General features: G+C 39.9%; 1 protein-coding gene and 1 long non-coding RNA gene across 2 annotated transcripts in view; one reads left to right on the forward strand and one right to left on the reverse strand.

Annotated features, from left to right (window-relative positions):
* The window catches only part of LOC116659532, a 134,737-nt gene extending 122,046 nt beyond the window's left edge, over positions 1–12,691 (forward strand). Inside the window, exons 3-4 of the long non-coding RNA XR_004314892.1 lie at positions 11,076–11,186; positions 12,080–12,691. This is a non-coding gene — a long non-coding RNA (uncharacterized LOC116659532). The remainder of the gene's footprint in view (positions 1–11,075; positions 11,187–12,079) is intronic.
* KLHL14 (kelch like family member 14) overlaps positions 2,046–23,204 on the reverse strand; it is an 86,169-nt gene continuing 65,010 nt past the window's right edge. Inside the window, exons 4-9 of the mRNA XM_032467182.1 lie at positions 22,832–22,921; positions 17,595–17,673; positions 9,719–9,909; positions 9,479–9,637; positions 6,477–6,634; positions 2,046–4,223 (exon numbers count right to left, since the gene is read on the reverse strand). Coding sequence (XP_032323073.1) covers positions 4,083–4,223; positions 6,477–6,634; positions 9,479–9,637; positions 9,719–9,909; positions 17,595–17,673; positions 22,832–22,921 — 818 coding nt within the window. The 3' untranslated portion in view covers positions 2,046–4,082. The remainder of the gene's footprint in view (positions 4,224–6,476; positions 6,635–9,478; positions 9,638–9,718; positions 9,910–17,594; positions 17,674–22,831; positions 22,922–23,204) is intronic.

The following is a 23,204-nucleotide window of genomic DNA, read 5'->3' on the forward strand; positions in this document are numbered from 1 at the left end:
TTCAAATTCATAACTAAACCCTATTCCTTTATTCCTTTTTCCTGGTTTAATTCAATCAGTCCCCAAATGTCCCAAATTTGAGTGGCTTGATTGGAAGCCAGGAGCCTGTCATCTCTCTAACTGCAGGATGACCTGGTCCTGCAGCCAAATCTTCTTCTCCCCAATGCCTAGTCCCATATTTCATTTTGTTGTCCGTAGGGGATTTGGAAGGTCACAGAGGAAGATTCAGCTGAAAAAGTGGAAGGGGAGGTTACCATCGAGGATCACTTTACTTGAAGTGATAAAAGTCTTCTGAGCCTGTGTAGACAATCCTAAATGTCAACTCATTCCAGCCATCTTGTTCTTAATACCATTAGTGAGCTAAAAACACTAAGGTAAGGCAACCACTGCTGATGTTAAGAACTGACATTTACTGAGTCCTTAATATACGCTAGGCAATAGCCTAGAATAGAATGGACTAGAATAAGCCACTCCAGCTTCAATTTGTAGAAGACTTTTTCCTTATTCCCACACTGGGGTGTTGCATTCTTGAAGCACTTCCTTTTGATCTCTAGAGCTGAACCTTCTGTTATCTCACCAAACCTGTAGCGTCAGCAAATATAGAATAACACCATTAAAAAACTTCACCCAACCCGTGGTCCGTACTTAACATATGATGCAGGGCAGTGCCGTACAACTGTACAAATCAAACCTGCTCAGTATCTGGGTATTTTCTTCTTTTACTAACCTTTCTGCTGTTTCTCATTGCCATTTTATTTTCCACCCAAGTTTCAACGTCCTCTAGGGCAGGTGCTTCTAGAAAGTCCGGCTTGATCAGTCATGATCTTCCTCATCTACGGGACCTCATTCTATTAAAATACCCACCAGTGTGTATTGATTGGCTTGGGTATGCTTTACCAACCCCATTCTAGCTGGTCTGCTTCTTCGTTTAAAAATACTTTGAATTAAAGAACCAAGTTTAATCAGAAGTCTGGCATTTACAGTGATGCCTTTGGGATATGTTCAACAAATACTCAATATGTACAATATGGAGAAAGATGACAGTTTTTTAAGTGAAGTAGGTGTCAAGGAGTTAGGAAAACATAAATTTGGCTCTAATATGGGAGCAAATGCAGGTACTAATTTTAAGACCACAGACCCAGCTTAATTAATTTTAAAATGTGGCCCTTATGTTCACGCTTCTAGTTTTAGCCAGTTTTAGTCTAGTTATGGACTGAAAGTAGGTAGTCCCTTGATGCTGGGAAAAAGACAAGTATATTTGTGTAACTGATCATATAAACTGCTCAGCACGAGGGCTTTTGGTGACTAAGGGTCTTTGGACGAAGTTCTGCAACAACTAACCATGGGCTCAGGGGAAGAGGCCACATAGAGAAGGGCCTTTCCCGCTATACCAGCATGGAGAGGTGAGGATCCAGTGGAGGAGAGAAACTCCATTACTCTTGCTTCTGTGGACTGTTAGGGAGGCTCAAATGATCCTTTAATTACGGGTTTAGCCATCAAGAATGGTAGATCTGGCTGAGAAGCAATAAGGTAAATTCTCTCTAGCTTAAATGCAGGCTCCTTGCCTGGAAGGTTGTCCAGCCACTCCCTGCAGCCGCGTACCTCAGTTTCCCCTATTGTCTTCCACGGCCCCTTTCCTTGCCTGGCAGAGCTTCTTTTTCAGACTTCTAGAAAGAAAATAAAATTGAACACTATGTATTTAGATAGCTGACCTAATTACATATGCAATTCACTTATCCTTTAGAAAGTGTGCAAGTATTGTTTAATGCATATGGTGCCTCTAGTGATTTCTAGAAATCCTTAGTTATTAGATCTTGTATAATATGCCTTACTGTAACACTTTTATAGAGGAAAAGCCAGATTCAATTTATGATTTTGAACTCACAACACTTTTCCTGAAACATTCCATAATTTTTAGCATTGCTCATACTACATACATGTACATACTACCAGGGAGCTAAATAAACTTGTAAAGCATACCTGCAGAATAAGAATAGTTACGCATTTGCATATTACAGACCTTCAAACAATTTAATGTAGAGATTTATACATATGCTTTGTAAGTCAGAGTATGAAAGACAACTGAATTAGTACATAAAGTTTTTATTTAAAGTTTTCCCCTTCCAAGCAAGCTTCATTTACACATTCTAATACTGTACAAAATTTACATTCTCTGTGACTTATTTATTCATTTTTCACTTTCTAATAGTTTGCGTCTTTCTGCAATACAGAAAGCTTTTCTTATAGTTCTCATAAATGCTTTTCTTTATTTTGGCTAGAAATAAAAAATAAATGGAGAACAAGTCCAAGGAAAGCAAATATCCTTGTATAAACTGACTTTCAGAAGAAATGGGGACAGTTGACGATAAAAGATTCTGAAGGAGACCTTGTATTCTTCATGATGTCAGCTGGGACCTTCTCACAAAGTACTGTTAACTTTTCTTTCTTTCTATATATTCATATGTGATCAAGGAAAAAGAAATGAAAGTTGATTGCACTGGATATATATATTTATATATATATATTTTACAACGGATCCTTTGGATCTGAACATACAAATAAATACAAAAACAACAAAGATTGCACTTTACTGTAGAAACGGCATTGGATTCCAGTACACCCATCCATCTTGACGTGCCCTGCAGTGGAAGCTTATCCCCAGGGCATTTTTAATCTGTGGCTTCCCCATGTGCTTGTTTTTGAATGACACCCTTGTTGAGGGATTCAACAACATCTCTGGGTGATTCACAGAATATTTGAGGCTTTGATTTACCCCTAACTGTTGCTGTTCTAGCTCTGAAGAGCTTGGAAATCGAATTCAAGCTCCTGCTACTTTTCCTCTTTGGATTGGCCACACTGAGACTGTCTCATGCTCTCCTGACCTTCTGCTCCTAAATTTATCACGCTTCTCAAGCCCACTAGGAATGGCTCGCTTAACTGAGCCCAGGTGTCTCTGGTGATAAACAAATGTGATGACTTGGGGGAAGAAGGAGGGTCTGTATATGCTTTTCTAGAGTCAAACCGAGAGCCATTTCTAGAGCCGAAAGTGAGGAAGAGGGGGAGGTGTTTTGTCAGGAGCTTCTAAGACACGCTCCTGCGTCTCTTAAAGTTGTGTGTTTTAGGGACAGAAATTCTTCTTAAGAGAAATTATACTTTCTTTTCATCCCCGAATTTCTGAAAGCAATCTCCCAGTTTTTATCAGGGGGTAAGTTTGGGTCAGGTGCATTATTACCAGAATCTCTTCAATATTGTGTGAGTGACTCTGTCAGCCCTACGTTTGGAGCAAATAACAGGTATGTCAGTACTTACGTGCTGCCCAAAATGAGACCGCGTGAGCCTCTGTAAACTGAATAGTGACACGGTGTATTTTGTTTTAATCTTTCGGATAAAATTGAGGACACAGAAATGATGACTCTGGCTAGCCTGGAACCTAAAGGGCGGAAAGCAATTTCTCCAAAAGCCATTATCTTTCTCTTCTCCGTTCCCATGAGGTGCGGCAAGGGGCAGAAGGTATAGGAAATGAAGTTATACAGAAACAAAACTGTTCCTCTTTAATCTTATGATTTTCTGTAACTGTTGCCTACGGAGTCTGTGAAACAGCCACAGGTTAGGAATCTAGAATCAAGTGGCCATTTCTGTAATGCGCTGTGAGGATCTGGGTGGGTCAAATTTTGCATCATTCATGAACACAATATCCCCGAAACTTCAACATAGACCACATGCAGGTAGACGACAACGCACAATACCGATCCGAGGTCTCTCTGGGCGCGCTTCCGGGCTGTCTCTGTCTCCTTTGGAAAGCTGAGATCCGCACGAGGAGTTTCTGTAAAGCTGGGACAAGTTAAAACCAGTCTGAAATGGAAGAGTCTGTCACCACAGGGAGTTTGGTGTGATCCGAGTCACAGACACAGCTTCTGTTCAGGAACAGGCCTTTGTCTTTTGCAGCTTCTTGTAAATCTTCAGAAACCAAGAGTGGGTTTCGGCAGTTGGACCATGAGAATGTATCGTTCCTCTTATCATAGTGATGTCACCTGCCATCGCTTCCTAGAATGCGGCACTGTTCATTTCAGGGTTTCCTGGGGTTATTTGTTGTAAGGGACACAGGCGGGCAGGATGACTGTGGCACAGGCTGGGCCTGCCAGTGGTTCGGCTACATCTCCTTCCAGCTCTGTCCAGGTGCCTTTTTCTGGACAGTAGCATATTGTAGATGACTTGTAGGCCCCCTGGAATTGCACAGCAGAGAGCATTTAGGGAAGGCTGTTCACAAAAGTGCAATGGCAACCTTATTTCTCATTGCCTTGGGAAGAGACTATTGTTTCTCTGAGCTTGCTAAAACATTCCAGCTGAAAGCAGTGGATTTTAAACTGTTTTATTCTAAGGGAAAATTTGAGATTGGCAAGATTTCAAAATCTTTGTGTGTGTGTGTGTGTGTGTGTGTGTGACTAACAATAAAGGTCAAGCACCTAGAACACTCTGGATGATAAACGAACATATCCTTTAGGATAACTGACCTCAAACTGGAAATTATCCAGCTGGTTTAAGTTTAAAAACAAAGAAAAAGAACAATTTAAATATTCAAATAATTGAAGTAAATTGGACGCTAGATTGTCACCTCCCTTTTTCATTTTTATTTTAATACTGTAGAGAATCAGGTATGAGGTTCAAAACCAGTTTAAAACTGGAAATGAAGGCTTACCAACTGCCTCATACATTGACTGATTGATTTTCAAGAAGTCACATGAGAAAGAAAAAAACATCTTTAGTCTTGTTTCCTTTGTCAGCTTCTGGGATTTGCGCTTGTATAATATTTCCTTTCCTAAAACAAAGCAGCTTTGCTTTTTATCATCAGCAACAAACAAAAATCCCAACCAACATAATTGTTTTCTGAAAGTGTACTCCTGGTGTCTGGTTCCAAACACAAATACTCTTTTTTGGGCAGGGGGAAATTAGTATTTTTTATATATATATATATATATATATGTATGTATGTATGTATGTTAATGGAGGTGCTGGGGATTGAACCCAGGACCTTGTACATGCTAAGCACATGCTCTGTCATTGAGCTATGCCCTCCCCCTAAACATAAATACTCTTACAGCTCGCAATTTGCACCAGCAAACAAGCACATGTATGGATATCCAGTTATATACATCACTATGTATTCACTTCCATGTAATGAATAACTTTTAAAGCTCCTCAAAATTTTATATAATAATCTTGTTGGATGCAAAGGAAATAAAACTAATATTCTTAAAGTCCCAAATTAATCTTACAAAGCCAACTCATATAAATAGGAAAATATAGGAACAGTCATCATTTAGAAAGTGACTGTGCAGACCACGAGATCCCATGTGTGTTCTGACGTGATGTAATCTGAATTACACAGCCACCTTCTTATGTGTTCTTGCCAAGATAAATAGATAAATTAATAGTAAATAAATAACAAAAAAAATTAAAAACAGAAAAAAGCTGAACTTAATTAAGTCCTTATCTCTAACTTCTAATCTATAGGAAATACGGAGACAGAGGACTACTTTTAAATGACAACGCACGGAACTCATTAGCCAGCTGAGAATGTCGGATGGTCTGTAAGATAACTGACCCTGCTTTCTCAACAAGTCAATGGCATGGAACAGGAAGAGGGGCAGGTGTTGTTCTCCAGATTGTAAGAGATGTATGAGATATAATAACCAAATACAAGTGACACTTGTTGGATCCTGATTTGAACATGTCAGTTTGAAAAATACATTTCTTTCAAGTCAATGGGGTAAATTCAACTACGGATTGGATATAAAGGAATTGTTAATTTTATTAAGTGTGATACTGGTAGTGTGTATACATAAACAAATGATATTTTTAGAGGAATCCTGAAGCATTTAGGGTGAAATAATATGTCTGGAATTTGCTTCAAATTGCTTCAAGCAGATTTTTTTAAAGGGAGGAGAGGTGAAGTAAGTATGGAAAAGTGCTGATGGCCGTTGGATGGTGCCTTAATAAGCATCCATTGCACTGTCAGTGTTTGTGTGTATTTGGAAATTTTCATGACAAAGAGGTTGCCGGAAAGTGGAAAGCAATGGCAAGTTACATAATCCTAAATAGAATTTGTGGGTATTGAAAAATTACTTTCCATTTTTCATGCCCTGCTGGCTAGAAACTTTTCAGACTCTCTCAAACAATTTTAACAGAACATTTGTAAAACCTCTTCAGTCTGACTTTTTGTTGGAAAGCCAGAGTCGTGAAAGCGTGGGATGAGACGGGAGGGAAGCAGAGACCCGCCGCATCCTGTGATGCAGCTGACCAGAGAGCCAGCCAGCTTGGTTGCCATCACACTGACTCTATTTTAAGACTTCATTTACTGCTTGCATATAAACACGATACTTTGAAAAGGTGCATATGTGGGTGGTAACATATTTGGAGGGAAACAAAAAGTAAGCACAAATAAAAAGGAGGGGAATGAGGTAAATGTGGCCACATACCATACTCCAGCTGTAGCCTCCCACAAGGTAAATGCTGTCATCCAGCACTGCACAGCCAGGACCACTTCGGCCCTCCAAAATGGGAGTTTGGAGAATATTCCACTGGTCCCCTTTTGGGTCATAGCATTCCACGAGCATTACATCAAGGTGGGAGAAACCTAAGTGACAGAGCAAAATGGAATCACCAAAGAATAAACTCTCAGGGTCCCAATTTAAGGCTAGAGTTTCTTTTTAAAAAAATGTCTTGAGCCAAGAAGTAGGTCATTGTGTCTTTGAAGACATACATGTATAAATTTACTGGTGAAATTGGGAGACATGTCAGAAAGACCTAAAAAACAAACAAACAAATAAGCAAATGAGCAAAACCCCTCAAAGCTCCAACCCTGGATGTTCTGGATTAATTAAAGCAAGAATGCCTGGCTAGAAGTCATTGGTAAAGGTAGATTTACCTTGGAGTATTGGTGAAGATTTACTTAAACTGTATCAAAAAGGTTTAAAATAGTAATAGTTAAAGTAAGCATTTTATAGATTGTTCGCGATAAGCTGGTTGTTTTCTAAGTGCTTTATATAAAGGAACTCATTTAATGCCCTCAATCACCCTATAGGTAGTTTATAACATTATATTCATTTTATAGGCGAGAAACTGAGGAACAGAGGGAGTTAATGACTTGAGTAGGTCACACAGCCAGTAGATAAGCTGAGATTTGAAGCCAGGAGAACAGATTTCAAAAGTCACACTTTTACAGACTCAATTTTATTGCTTTTCGTTAAGTGTATATTCAGCTCCCTCAAAATCTTTTACTTTTTTTTTTACAGTCTGACTATGTTTATAAATAGCTGTGATGGTGTGAATGGTTTCTAATATCTACTAAGGATCATGGTTTAGAGGAGGGGGTTCACTTCCACTGAGGGACTTCTCCTGCCACTTCTGGTAAAATTTCTCAGTGGCTGGGGCAGTAACTAGGTTGCACAGAACAACTCAGGTGCCGGGACTCCATCGAAGCCTGCCTTTTCATTTAGGGAGTCAAAAATCCTTGGTGGGAGCTTCAGGGTCACTGAGCAGACCAGATCTTTAAAGACCTTTTTTTTCCCCTAGTTAAATGCACTCTGTGGATGTTGGCTAGCTGACAATCACAATGCAGATATGAAATTAATCAACATACTGGATTCTTCAAAGGAATTGGGAAGATAGATCAAAAGTTAGAAAATTTTCATTCTTGAAGGAGTGGACAGATTACTTCAGGCCGCTAACTTCTTACATAACATAAATCACACAGATTTGGGAGCCATAGAACAATGAGCATATTGCAACTCTGTGGTACAGCCCTTTTGTTTACTATTAAGATTTCGATGATAATTTTTGAAGCATATGTATACTTGCAGTGGGGATTTGGGCAAGCTTCTCTAGTGGCATTGTAGGAGGATACGTGTGCCTTCTCTGTACCGAGTGCGTATATTATACCTGTTGACTGTAACCCTCACAATTATCAAAGAAAGGATAATTACCCCCTTTTTTATAGACTTGAGTTAAATGTCTAGAGTAAGACCACATAACTCTCAGTGCAAAACTGGGAGTCAAACCTAGGCGTAGGTGCACAATCCATACCCTTTCCTCCTGGCTGCAGTGCCTCCCTGAACCAACCTAATTTTGATGTGTGTGCTATTTCTCATTAAGGTTGTCATTACCTAAGTCTCTTCTGTCCAATATAACCTTAAATACTAAAAGTTCCTAAAAGATTTAGGCATTCTGGTGCAAAAGAAATGAGCAGAAGTTGTATTTTAATGTAGAAAGCTACAAAGGTAATACCAAATATGTTGAGGTAAAGGAATGGTGTATGGACTGAAATGAAGGAACACTAGTGAAAGGGAAAAGAATGAAAAGTGTAGAGTTTGAAGCAGTAAAGAAAAGTCTTTTCCATTGGGGAGCATGGTAAGGTGAGCAGCAGACAGAGACTTAGGGTACTGACATCTTTAATTGAATATGAACTTGGAAATAGTTACATAAAAATTACACTTGCCCAGTCTTTATTGTTTAGGGGTAAGTATGTATTAGAAAAAAATAGAAAAAAGTCTATATCTAACCCATTTTTTAAAGATGGGTATATGACTGGAAAACAAATGCACAGAATGGCCTACTGTACTATACGCAGATGGCCTTTTTCTCATTTTGTTCAGTTTCAAGGATCATGGAAAGTCAGAGCTGGAGGAGATTTTAGATATCAACTTGACCAGCTTCTTCATTATCAGATGAGGAGACCGAAGCTCAAAGCAGTTCCATAATGTCAATATCACAGGTCCCTCTGCTCTCCTGTCAAATTCAGTGTTACATACATGCCCCTGAAGTTATACACATGCACACAAGCTACAAAAAGTTGCAGTCATATACGTACACATGGAAGGAAGGGAACCAAAGCATGGCTCTAAAAATACTATACTTTAAACACTATACTATACTTTAAATGATATTTATTTTAAAAAAAAGCAAATGGAAAGAATTTGAGACTCATAGATGGTTTGATATCCAACTCTTCAAAGAAGTAATTCTAAATTTAGACATGAAATTCTACTGTTTTCTTTAAGAAAAATCTCATATTAGGATCTTCGTGCAGCTATGACTACAGTTCTTTATGATTATTACCAAAACAATTTTCTGGAAAAAAATCCATTATTATAACTTTGGCAATAAGGAATAATTTATTTTACTGAATTCATTGTCACAACAAATTGTTTGTGCTTTTTCAGTTATTAATGCTCTCATTTTTTATTTTCTGTAGACATCATTATTCATTTCTTTAATGTGTATGGTAACTTAAAAATAATTCTGTCTGCAGGAGAGCCAAAACAAGTGCCCGCCCAAGGGTAATGCTAATTTACACAGAGTAGATTTTATTTGGTCAACATGTTTTTTACTTGGTTAACTATGATTATCTAATGAGAAACCCCCTTAGCAAGAAACAAGAGATGCAAATGTTATTGTGATTAAAAAAAGAAAAAAAAAAGACCTTTCAAATGATTTCCTCCAATTGCATATAAGCGATCACTCATTACAGCCAAAGTGTGGATGGCGCGTTTTGTGTTCATATCTTGTTTCCGAGCCCAGACATCCATAACGGGGTCATAGCAGTATAGCCACGGGACATATTCTCCATTGTGCACACCCCCTGTGAATGCAACATAGACACCCAAGTCAAGAAAGCGCCTTGGAACTGAGCTCTGTCACAGAAAGTGGAGAGATGACTTGCCTGAAATGTATATTTTCCCGTTGTGCACTGCTCCCGCGTGGGCTGCCAGAGGCTGTGGCAAAGAGGACACGTAACGCCATTCATTTGTTTCTAGGTTATAGCACTCCACACTGGACAAATAGCCGGTTTCATTCCGTCCACCAATAACATATAAGTGTTTGTCCAACCGACATGCATAGAAACTGGCTCTTCTACAACGAAAAACAAACAAACAAACAAACAAACAAACAAACTGTAAATCACAAAAGGAGCCCAGTCAGTTAGGGAAAGGAGGGACATACTGCTTCAGAAAGCGGTGCAGACCTTTGGAAATTCCACCTAGAGCTACGTTCTAAATCTGAGACCTTGAGCAGTAATCATGGGCAGTGCCCATTCTGGTTAGCATGATTGATGCTGAAGAACAGTAGAGGAGAAATTCACCAACTCTTTGTTTCAGCTCCTTTTTATCGTGCCTTTTACACGCTGGTAAAGCGTTCACTAATGTTTGGGATATTTGGTACCTTGTAAGGATATCACAGCTCAGTAAGACAAAGTGAAAAATGAGGTAGATAACGTAACAATAATAAATTATCTTGACATTCACTTTCTTTATGGTCCTTCAAGGGTCATTGTTCCCAATTTATAAGAGAACTACATCATCAAAATTTTTCTTCAATTATGATTTTTTTTCTTTTATCCCCCCCAGTACTACTGCAAATAGAGAAACTTTTTGACTGAATATAGTGTTCAAAGCTTGCTCCTATATAACCATTTTTAGGAATTTCACCTACATACATTTTGGTGTAGAGTCTTAAAAAGCTATAGGATATTTTTAAGTCTCTTTTCAAGAGAGACTGTTTATTAAATTAGCATGCTGTGCCATCAAAGGAAAAGACATGCAAGCTGTGTTGAAAGGACTGGAGACAGGGAGGCCAACTTGGAGGTAGGATAAAATCTAGGAGTGAGATACTGAGGACCTGAATTACAGTTTTAGTAGAAGACATGAAAAGGGGTGAAGCAAGATATTTTAAAGGAAGATGTAAGATCTGGTAACTTATGAGAGCTGAGGGAGAAAAGAGGTTGGAAGAGAACTAAAAAATTTGGAGTTAGGATGACTAGGTTGAAATCTTAAGCAAATTCCTGACCTTTTGCTTCTTTTTTCTCATTGAAGCTACTGGAATAATAGATTTCATAAGGATAACGTGGTCCAATGCTGAAAAAGTATAATTGTGAATTGCCAGGCCCCTAAGAGAGCATAACTAATGTTTGATAAATTATTGGTCTTCATAAAAACTGATACAAAGACTTCCAGGCAAGGTCAATAATAAAACGGAGAGTCCTAGAAGTTTTGCATCAGATCAACCTGTTTTGTTTGCAGATTTTCCAAGTTGTGTTGACAAAGTGTCAAGACCTCTGGGAAGCAGTACACAGCATCTTGATGAACAGCTTGGTCTCTGGAATCAGGTTGCCTGGCTGTATGATTTACCAGGTGTGTGGTCTTTGACACGTTAATTAACCCATCTCAGCCTCAGGTTGCTCAATGGGGGTGACGACGGTAGCTTCCTCACGGGGTTAGTTGTGAATACACATGTAAAGTGCTTGTCACAGCGTCCAACTTTTTTTGTGCGCAGGAACTGCCAATTAATATTATCTGGATAAAAAGTTTTCTAAAATCAGCCATCAAGATGTTTGCATATAAACTTTTCCTAATAGTATTTTAAGTGACAACTAAATTCTTTAATGTTTGTTTATACAATTTACTACCATATAGGTATAGTATATGTTATAGATGGTGATGTATTCAGTTTTATCTTTTTTTCTAGTTTTACTGAAGTATAATTGACCAATAAAATTGTAATATACTTAAAGGGTGCCATGTGACAATTTGATATGTGTGTACGTTGTGAAGTGATTCACACAATCAAGTTAATTAACACACTCATCACCTCACATAGCAACCTTTTTTTTTTTTTTTCCTGGTGAGAACACGTAAGAGCTACCCTCTTAGCAAATTTCAAGGAAACAGTACGGTATTATTAACTATAGTTACCATGCTGTACGTTAGATCCTCAGAACTTAGTTATAACTGAAAGTTTGAACACTGTGACTGACCTCTCTCCATTTCCGCCACCACTGTCCCTTGGCAACCACCATTCTAATCTCTGTTTCTTTAAGTTTGACTTTTAAAATACGATTGACTCCACATATAAAATGATGCCTTACAGTATGTGTCTTTCTCAGTCTGGCTTATTTTATTTAGCATAATCACTTTCAGTGTCATGCACGTTTGCCAGGCAAATGGCGGGACCTCCTTCTTTTCTACGGCGGAAAAATAGTCCATTGTATGTACACTATTATCTTTATCTATTTATCTGTCAACAGACACTTAGGTCGTTTCGGTACTTCAGCTCTTGTGAATAATGCAGCAGTGGACATGGGAGTGCAGATGTCTCTTCAAGATTCTGACTCTGCTTCCTTCGGATACACTGTTCGTGCAAAAGTGGGATGGCTGGATCGTAAAGTTCAGTGTTTTTGGACAGTCCTGGACGTACGTGATAGCATCGTTGATCATTCTGGAGAATATTTTGGCTGTGTTTGCTTTTTCTATGTTTTCTAATGCTTTTGAAAGAAATATGTGCTGTGGGAAATTTAGAAAGATGTTGAAGAGAAAAAAATGTGACAATGAGTGTGTATATGTCCATGAATAACTGAAAAATTGTGCTGAACACTGGAATTTGAAACAACATTGTAAAATGATTATAAATCAATAAAAAATGTTAAAAAAAAAAAAAAAGAAAGATGTTGAAGAGCGCAATAAGGGGAAAAGGGAGATGGATAAAGGTTGGAAGAAGAATGAAGAGCAGGTGAGACAGATTTCATCAAATAAGGGTTGTTGTTAACCCAGGCCCATGTCTTCTGAGGGGTCCATGAAGCTCTGAAATTGTAAAAAAAAAAAAATTTAATAAAACGTTGTGTATATATATGTTGCAAATATTTATGGAAGAATATGTTTGGAGAAAGATTTTGGGGGGAAGCTTTTAATCAGATTATCCAAGAAATTGCTAACCTAAAACATCTGGAATTTCCTGATATAGAGAAGTAAAATCTCATCTAAATATAAAATTCAGTTTAAAAACAGTTGCAAAATTAAGTGCACACAGACAGACCACTGGTTCCTCTCATTTCTCTAACCAGGTTTCAACTGCTCGCTTATTGAATATGATAGGTCAAGGTTATGTAACTACTGCGTTTACCTTCCCAAGTTCAAATATTTCACTGAAAAGGGATGTTGGTGTTGGCATAGTTTTTAGGCTGGATGACCTGGAAACAACCCTTGAAAACGTGTGGATCTGAAATCTGACAGACGTGGCGTTACAGATCAGCAGAAAAGGATGAACCACTCAACAAATGGGACTGAAATGCTAGTTACAGGTGGAACCAAGACAAAATTAGCTCCTCATATCACGTACAAAAGGAAATCCTCTGTGCGGATTAAATATTTAAAGGTGAAAAAGCAAAACTGTGACCCATTTAGAAGCAAAGAGAGAAGACTGTCTTTGACTTCAGATAGGAAGAGTTCTTAAATGAGAAACTGACATGTGTCAGTACACGTCAACAAAAACCTGTACTAAAGTAACACAGGTTTATTTTTGCACCGCTGGAACAAGGGTAGGTCAGTATCCCTCTTCCATATGATTTTAGGACGGGTCTTGGAGACTCTGAAATAATTAACTTACTAATTTTACTAATAGGCCATCTTCAGTGGGCCAGCCCCATAATTTGGACTGCATAGGTTGTAAGGTGGCAGATTCTTCTGCAGACTATATTCTGGTCTATAAGAGAAAACTGATAGTCATGACAGGTATGAAAACCCTCTATTTAATTAAATCTAGACAGTGAAGAATAAGAGAAAGATCTCCTTCTGCCAGTGTGAAAGCTTTTCATTTGTCTAAAGTTCAATTTTCTCACTCTTTCTGATCTGGTACATTCCTTCCTCTCTTAACCCAAGTGAGTCTGTCAGAGAACTCTTTTTAGCCCAGGCGTTCCTAATTTGATGCTCTATGTGTACTCCTAGCTTTATCCACACAGTGTCACTGTTAGGTTCTGAATGGGAAGAAAAAAAAAAATCAGTAGGTCTCACTTCCTGACTAAAAGTGCATTTATATGTAGCAATTCTAATAGAAGGTTCTGAGTCTCTGACTTACTCCCTTGTACGCTCAAAGTGAGAATTCATGAAATGCATTCTAGAAACACTGGATAGTTAATGATCTGTCAGCAACTGTGAACATTTGCCTGGGGCTAAAATTTTACTGTTCATACCAGGTGCTCCTGGGAATGCTCCCTGCCCCTCCTCCTCACGTGAAGAGCACACCTGAGTAGGCTATTTTATTTGAGGGGATAAGTAAGTTCAAGATTGCTGAAGATTTTTTAATGGAATTACACTATTTGTATCTCAAATTGTTCCTCTCTCCCTGCTCCATCCTGCACCTCCTGCCCCAACGCCAGAGACGATATGCAACGTACTGAGATAAGTTTAAAAAGACCACCAGTGACTTCTACAAACGTACTTTGAACCTGAGGATTGCACAGGTCTTTACAAGTCCTTTCTGACCCTTAGGATGGTTAGTTTATATCCTAAAGGGTGAGATTGAATTATTAGAACCCTATCTCAGCTTGAATTTTTGACTTTCACCATCATGTTAAAAACAACAGATTTTTCAAATAGAATATTGTCTCCCATCACTTCTTTTAAGGCTGCTAGAAACAACTATTTAAATTTGGAAACATTTTTGATGTATTTGCTTTTAGCTTTTCACTTACTCTGGGAAACATAAGCTTTGTCATTGGTGCTCTCCAAATGGCTTTTTCTTTTCCTTCCTTTCTTTTCTTTTTGGTTTCCTAGACTAGCTAGGGGGTAAGATCTCTAAGAATGATACCTAAAGTGCCTACTTTTATTGAAAAAGAAAATTAAAGTCACCAAAGCATTTTTATTGAGCTAAGTGTTCTTTTTTGTCCTCCTCTTACTGGAGAATCAAATGCTAAATCTGAGACCGAAGCAACTCATCAGCTTTACATTTATAATAGTTCTTCTGTCTAATCACGCCTATCAGTGAACTCACAGGTAGCAGGCATTCAACTCATGAGCTGACCTACTGTTGAGTAAGCCTCGAGGTCTTGCGCCCATTTTCCTGCTGAACTGGGGGGTGTCCTGCACTTACGCTGTGCTCCTCTGGAAGCTCCAGTTAGGGAAAATATTTTAGGAATTTCCCCTGCCAGCTCTTGTAAGAGTGGGTGGCTCCAGCGGTGGCATTCTCAATTGGTTCGATAACTTCTCAGCCTAACAACAACCTCTCAGGAGTTGGGTAGCAGCTAATGGAAGGAGGGAGGTGGGAAACTTCTGATGAGTTTAATTCATGATCTGTTCAGTGCAAAATTAACTCAATTAAATGTCTCAAGAAACTTCTTTTCTGATCTGAAGAGTGTCTCATATATTTTAGGTATTTTTCCCTTCTTTGTTTAATCAGCAATTAAGCCATGCTGGTAACTACTCGTACTTGCTATGTTGAATGGAAGCTTGACAATGATGGAAAAATTTCATTTTAAGTTATAGATTGTTGCCTGGATCAACCAACCCGTAGGAGATATGGAGCCAGAAGATTGACTGGGCATTTGTGAGATCTGCCTTTTCCCATTCAGCTCTGGAAGGAGCTCTTTATTTGGTCTATCGAGTTGATTGTTCTAAATCTGAAAAAAAAAACTTCTTTTACCAGGGACCTGACATGATATACCATAATGACTTAGAAAGAAACGTTAAACAGTCCATCCTGTCAACGGTGGCTGCCGGGCGCCGACAGACCATGGCAGGTCTTTTTATCAGGTCAATGAGCTGCTAAAAATTGTCTAAGTAGGACCCTGCCATGATAGGCCATAGTGCCTCAGAGGAAGTCATTATAGAATATCAAGTAAACAATACACATTTTTAAAAAATTACTAATTAGGTTTTGCAGCAATACTTCTCATCCTTAGGGGCTCTACAGTGAGATAATTGACCGCGACGTGAGTTATGCCTCTCAAACCCAAGGCGTGAAGGTTAATTATCGTGGTGAACAGCCCCCAGCAAGGGGGACTGTGGTGATGAGATGCTGACATTTCAAACATGTTATTGATGAGTATTAAAAAAAAATTTTTTTTTAAATAAAACTTTTTGGAAGGGTTCTGGTTAAAGGGTAAAGTGATGTTACCAGAAAAATAACCCCAAATGGAGAGAAACAAGGGACACTAGAGAGAGACATCAGGAGGCTTTTATGTATAACCTGCGTACGCAGTAGGAGGACTGAGAGGCTGGTCATGATGGCAACTGAGGTACCTTTGAACTAGACATTCCTAACAGTGTCTGTGGCCCTTAGAACATACTGTGCCTCACCATTTTCGGTGTATAGCTTTTAGCCTCCTGAAAGAGAGTTTTAAAACACTTAGATGGAACGGAAACTTAGATATTAAGTTTCTGTATAGCAGAGAGTCATATGCTCTTTCTGCAGTCATGTACCTTTCTGAGTGAATGGTATGACCTGAAAATTTCCTTTTAACTTGGAATGTATAATTAAGGATCTCATTTGATCTCAGTGTAATTTGACTGAGTGTTTAGGGGAAAAAAGGAGATGGTAAGGTGAAGGGTCCTGAAGGAAATAAGAAGGGAAAGTATTACTTAATTCAGTCAAGAAGAGGAAGTAAGTTGTAGCTTATTGTTCCTATTGGAGAATTTGCTCAAGAGGATGTCGAGATACTATTTGAGAAGAACCAAGTGTTCAAGATTTAGTATGTGAATTTGCGTACACATATTAAGACATGGCCTTCTGCCTAAGTAACAGTCAGGAGAACTGAATACGGATAAATGTAGCTCCATCTTGTTCTTTGGTGCTAGGAGAACTGGGTGTGATAAACACTGTGTACCATAAAGCTGAGAGGTCACCCTACAAAACTTCTGTTTCAAAGCTAACCAATCAGCTGTTCTTGAATATATGATAGGAAGCTATTTGAGGAGGCAAATGTAAAGTGTATGAGATAGTGAGACTTGAAAAATTTCATATTGAAATTTCTGCATCAAAATGTGTATCATTGTGAGAATGGTGATTTATATCTCAATGATAAGATTTAAATCTCTTATAACCAAGAAGAGCGGGGTGCCCTGTGAGATTGTAGTTCTGCTTGTCAAAAGAGCCCCAATACAATGTGGAAAAGGAAGACAAGTCATGGAGGGCATTATGCTAAGTGAGGTAAGTCAGACAGAAAAAAGTCAAATGCTGTATGATATCACTTATATGAAGAATTCAAAAAATACAACAAACTAGTGAGCATAACAAAAAAGCAGACTGCAGATATAGAGAACAGACTAGTGGTTACCAGCGGGGAGAGGGAAGGAGGGAGGGGCAGCATAGGGGTAGGGGAGTAAGAGATACAAACTGTTAGGTATAAAATAAGCTACAAGGATATATTGTACCACATGGGGAATGTAGCCAATATTTTATAAGAACTACAAATGGAGTATAACCTTTAAAAATTGTGAATCACTATATTGTACACCTGGAATTTATATGATATTGTATAGCAACTATACTTCAATAAAAAAAAATGAGCTTTAACTACTTAAAAAAAAAAGGAAGACAAGTCACACATCTTTTTCTTCCTACATTGGGAGAAATAATTGACTTATTTAATTATTTTTCTCCATCGAGTTAATAAGGCAGTTAGTCTAAGTTGGCCAGGTGAAGTTTTGTATTTTGCCTCATATATCTTTCATTGGCTCCGTTTAGCGTACCTCATCGTGGAAAACCATTCGGTATCCTTGCTTCTTGTAAAGCAGCCACAAATGTTTCAGACACAAGAAACAAACACTTACCTTTCTTGCATGGGTGGAAGTTGTATCCAGCTATTAAATCGGGGATCGTATCGGCTGACAAAATTTGTACTGTGTTTTCCTGTAAAAGTATATTTGAGATACTGAAAACTTAGATTCCTTTGTTGTTTGACACATTTAATAGTATTTTATAAAATAAAATACTGTTCTCAGGTTTAAGCAGATGAATTAAATAGAGGGACTGTCATGGTATGAGAAGTGATGTCAGTAGAAAACTCTATGTGCCACCTCAGATGGCTTTCCTTTTTTCTTCTTTATTCCTTCAGTTTTTTTTGGCAGGGTGAGTTGGAATAAAAATAAATCAACCATAATAAAAAAAAAGCAAGTATGTTTCTCAAACCAGTTTTATCTCAAAGTTAGGGTAAGATTTCTAGATTTTGGTGTTTTTGTGTTTTAAAAACGTGAAGTTATTGTCTATAAATAATCAGTTCCAGGGACTACCTTGTGTGATATCTCGGTTAGAACCTTTTTTTTTTTTAATGATCCAAGAATTCTAACCGTGGTAGAGTCCACTCTGTCTCCATGGAAATCACAGCCATCACTGCAGTAAGAGTTTGCACTAGGAAGTCAGCTGTAGTCCATGTCCGTCATGTCAGTCTGTCCGTGCATTTGGGGGAAGCATGGCTGCTATGCTGTAGCATACGTTCCCTTGCTGAAATGGGAAACGTGAGTCCTCAGAGCTGGTTAACCAGCTTATCTTCTCTGTTGAGCCGAAGAAGCACAATAATGCCTCTAAGGTATTAAAATGAATCTTATTTTACATACAGATTGACACCAAAACAAGAAATAGAAGCAAAAGAGGAGATTTCATTTTCTGTGTGGCACTTTGAGATGGCGGTCATCTAACGCACCTGAGGTCTTAAAGTCTTTTTTTGTGTAATTGTTAATACATGTGTAACTAACCACTGAAATATAGGTACCAAACTTCAGCACAGGAATAAACAGATAGGCGTATGTGTGCGTGTGTATGCACACACTCACACAGCATGTATACACAACACAGTTATTAACTGCACAATATATATTGTGCACTCAATATGTGCCTTGTGTATTCTAGGTTCTGGAAAGATACTGGTAAACAAGAAAGAAAAAGTCCACATCCTTCTAATACATAAGTAAATAAACATACTTGTAAAGAAATAAATATACGCATATTATCGAGTGAAGAGGAATTCTAGAAAGAAAAATGAAGCAGGGATTGATTGGGGAAGCCAGTTTCAGTAGGACGGTCACCTGCTCATAGATGTCTCCTGCAAGCCATGAAGGTATCTGTGGAAGGAGCCTCTCAGGCAGTGGGGAAGGGGAGGACAAAGTCTCTGGGCTAGCCAGGCGTTTAAAACCAGCAAGAACGCTGGGGTGACTTGGACAGAAGTCAGAAGTATGTCAAGGTCCAGACACAGTGTGCCTTGTGGACTGGTGTCAAATTCTGTCTTTTGTTCTAAGAACATTAGGAAGTCCCTGGAAGGTTTTGGGCAAATGAGAAACACGGTCTAATTTCTCTCTTATCAAGATCACTCTGGCTGCTGTGTAAGGAACAGACCGTGGAAGGGCTGCCCTGGGAGTGAGGCGGCCCGCATAATCGTCCTGGCAAGAACTGGGGGTGGCTCGAATGACGGTGGAGGCAAGATACCCTCAAGTTTGGGATGTACTGTATGGCCACGGCCAATAAACTCTTGTGATAGATTGAGCATTGGTATAAGAAAAAGTGAGTAATTAAAAAGGACTGCCAGGTTTTCAGCCATTGCAACTAGAAGGAATGTCCTACAATTTGCTGAGTTGGGGAAGGAAGTGGTTGGGGGTTAAGGAGAGAAGCCACGAGTTCTGTTTTGGACTTAACCTCCAGAGGTCTGTAGGATCTCAAAGTGTGGGTGGCTGGTAGGCCACTGGCTAATTGAGGCTGCAGGTGCAAATTCTGGAGTCACCCGTCCAAAGATACTGTTTAAAATCAGAACGGGATGAAACCCTCTCGGGAGACGGTATGGAAAGGGAAGAGAATGAGTCCTGGGAATGAGCCCCAACGGGGAGAAGAAGAAAAACCAGCGAAAGAAAGGAATTCCCAGGGGTGGGGGGAAAAGTCCGGTATTTCGGAAGCCACTTCCAATGGGGTTTCAAGAAGAGGACTGAGCAACGGAGAACTGACTATACTATCAGGAAGCATGGGGGTTGGTGGTGACCGTGACAAGCACTGTTCCTGTGGACAGGAGGGATGAAAGCCTGCGTGGGGACACCTCAGGAGAGACTAAGGTGGAAGAAAGCAGAGGCAAGAGGGTAGGCAGTGCTTCTTAGGACTTTTGACATGAAAAGATTATAGCCAGAAGATGCAGCATCCAGAGGAAGTTTTATTTGGTTGTTGGTTGTGTTTTTAAATTCAGAAGTACTCCAAAGTCCTTGAGCAGGCAAAAGGGACTGAGGACTAGGCTTTAGGTTGGAGCAGAAACATTAATAAGAGGCATATGTTTGACCTAAAATGTCTGGGTAGCAACGGATTTGGTAGCAGCAAGATAAAGGTTTTTTTCCCCCCTCTTCTCTTTTTTGTTTAATTAATTTTTTTTACAGGGGTAATTTGGTTCACTTATTATTTCATTTTTAGAGGAGGTACTGGGGATTGAACCCAGGACCTTATGTATGCCAAGTGCACGCTCTACCACTTGAGCTATACCCCTCCCTGCCAAGTTTCTATTCGGATGCTTCTGTTCTCATTAAACTAAGAAGGACGGCCCTCAGCTGAGAGGGAGGAGGGAGGTCTTGGGGAAAGAGGTATTTGAGGAGAGAGCAGGTGTGAAATAGTTAACTCGGAGGGTGGAAGAAAGCGCTGACCAGGGAAACTCAGTGGGGTTGGCTGGTCCGTAGCCAGCATGGGTCAGTAGTAGCCAGTGTGGCTGTGTGGTTTTCTAGGTCCACATTTAGTTGCTGAGGGGGAGGAGAAAGATGCAAGAGAGTTGGGTTTAATCAGAACTGGGGCTTTAGCAGGCAAGGATAATAGGAGAGAGGGACACGGGTGCCCAGGCGGGTGCACTAATGTGACTATGGGGGGAGCAGGTGAACGTAACCTCATAACCTCCGTAAGGAGGGAAGTGAGGACGAGGGGAGGTGCACACGGGAAGGAGGAGGGCAGAGTGAAGGAGACAGGATAACCGCGGTTAGCCGCCACATAAAGGGACAGCAGGTGGTAAAATCTGAAGACATCCTCTAAGGTGGTGGGTTTTAAGGATGCGGGAGTGGCAATGATAAAGAAGTAGAAAAGCTACATGCCTCTAATAACATGAGGTCTGAGGGCGGGGGCGGGGAACAGAACACAGTCCCCATCGAAGAGGGTGATGGGAAAACAGTGCTGTCAGAGAACAGCCAGGTTTTGATTAGAGAAGAAGTCTGAGGGGACCATTAAGGGGAGAGTTTAAGGATTACAGAGATCTTGTTGATGTGAGATTATGAGTTCCAAGGTCCACGTGGGATGGTTTGGATGGTCTGCTGGGTGGTAAATCAAGTTTTATCTGGAGATGTACAGAAAGAGTTAAAAGTGCCAGAAGTGAATATGACCCAAAAGACTGGGATTCCACAGAGAGGCTCCAGCTCAAGGAAGGTCACGTAAGAATGTTTGTAAGAATATTTTTGTAGAATTTACAGTCATTTCCCTGCAGGAAAAAAAAAAGTCACTCTTAATAGATTCCAAGGTTAATTCCCAAATGTATCTGAAGATGAACATTGTTAAGAGGAATGCAGTTGCATTGGAGGGCCATGAACCCTGCTGGAGGGAGCGGATTTTCTGTGTTGCTGTCTAAGGTCTGTCTCATAGGACTGGGAGGTTCATAGTGCTCTGTGAAAATTGAGTTGTCACCCCAAGACTGGTCTTTTACCTAGAAAGGGAGGTGGGCTGAGAGAGCACCGTCATTATAAACAGGACTTTCCAGGCTTCCTTGTCATGTGTTAGGTTTTAATTTGGCTTTCAAAAAAAAAAAAAAAAATTCCACAGATTCTTTCTTAGATAAACCTGCTGGCTATTCACTGAGTGTCTCCTTACAAATGCTCCATTCAGTTCAGATCACTTCCAAGGAAGAAGAAGTTAAACAGTAAATGGAAAGTTTACAGTGGATTGTATATCTGCCAGGGTTTGTTTTTTTTTTTTTAAATAACATATCAAGTCCATCATTGCAAAGATAAGTTAGAGGAGAGATACTAAATATCATTTCTGTTCCTAATTCAAATCTGTTTCTCCCAAAGCCCAGGAAATGTCTTCTTTCTGACACTGAAAGATATGGACACACAAAGCTGATCTTGAGAAAAAAATGTCCCCTTCTCTTTAAAGAACTGTTCTTGGAGAGTGCCCTGTTTTCCTTTAAGACTGTCTAGAATGAACAGATGTAACAATTTTCTATAATTTGCCTTGGTGCAGATGCTGAAAGGGAACATTCCCAATAAAATATACACAGTATATGTAATTTCAGCTGGATGTTCTGGGGTTTTAAAGTAAAAATGTGTACCTGCAAGCTGTTTTATGGTTTCTCAGTCATAATTATCTCTGTTACACAGAAGGCTACAACTGCAACTCCTCCTTCACGTGCAAGATTTCCAAAAATATCTAGATAGTTTTGCTGTGTTCTGCAAGGCGCAGCGTTCTCCCTGCGTTTGGCTTGGGAAGTATATTAAAATGTTTCATTTCTCTCCCTGATGCATTTTCGAAGTAGTCGCCCCAACAGGGAGGATGGTGGGTCATCAGTGGATGAAGCCCTTGCAAAAGACGCAGCAGCCGGAGTGGGTTTCAAGTAAGAGATGCTGCAAAGGAACTGCAGCTGAGGTTACGTACCGCACGCCGGCAGATGACGCTCATTTACCGAAGCTGCGTGTTGTTATATTGATAACGTGGGAGAACAGGGGTGGGGAAGGTGGCGAGAATTCATAATAGCTGCCGCTTGCTACCTGCCTCTAGGGAGTCTGGGCTTCTGCCAGTGGCTTTCCTCAGGGGATGGATGAGGAGAGGGGCTGGGCGCCATGGCGAAGCCAAATCCCCAGACAGTCCGCGAGTGAACGCACTGCTGCGGACGCCCGCTGCCAGCTCAACGGCTGACCCTCCCTCCAGTTGTCAGCCCACTTCCCGACTGCTTCACTCGTCCCTGCTGCTCAGAAATACGTTTTCCATGGTCGTTACAAAATGGGCTGCCACCATGGCCGTTCGTCACACACGGGCTTGTTGAGCACCTGCTATTAAGTAGTTCAATAGTTACCATTCGGGTTCCATTGGTCCTCTCCGCCCAGCACAAACAGGAAGTTTTCCACCTCCACAACGCAGTGGTGGGCACTGTTGTATGGCATAACTGAAATTGAGAAAGAAAACAAAAAGACATATAAATTTTCCATCCTAGGACTTGCTGCCTTGGCTCACTAATGACGTGCTTTCACCAAAGTGCATAAAATGTGAGACGAAGTCAGAAGGAAGAAGGGCATGTAGACGGTGGAGCGGGGCACCGACCATCCACAGGGGCTCAACCGTGTCTTCCCAGCAACTGCAAACCCAACCCCTTCTGATTAATTTTACATAATGTTATTCCGCAGATTAGTCAAGAACAACCTGTCGGGCTGCTTTCGATTCGTAAGTCC

This window comes from Camelus ferus, chromosome 24, assembly GCF_009834535.1.
Source record: "Camelus ferus isolate YT-003-E chromosome 24, BCGSAC_Cfer_1.0, whole genome shotgun sequence".
Taxonomy (NCBI): Eukaryota; Metazoa; Chordata; class Mammalia; order Artiodactyla; family Camelidae; genus Camelus; species Camelus ferus.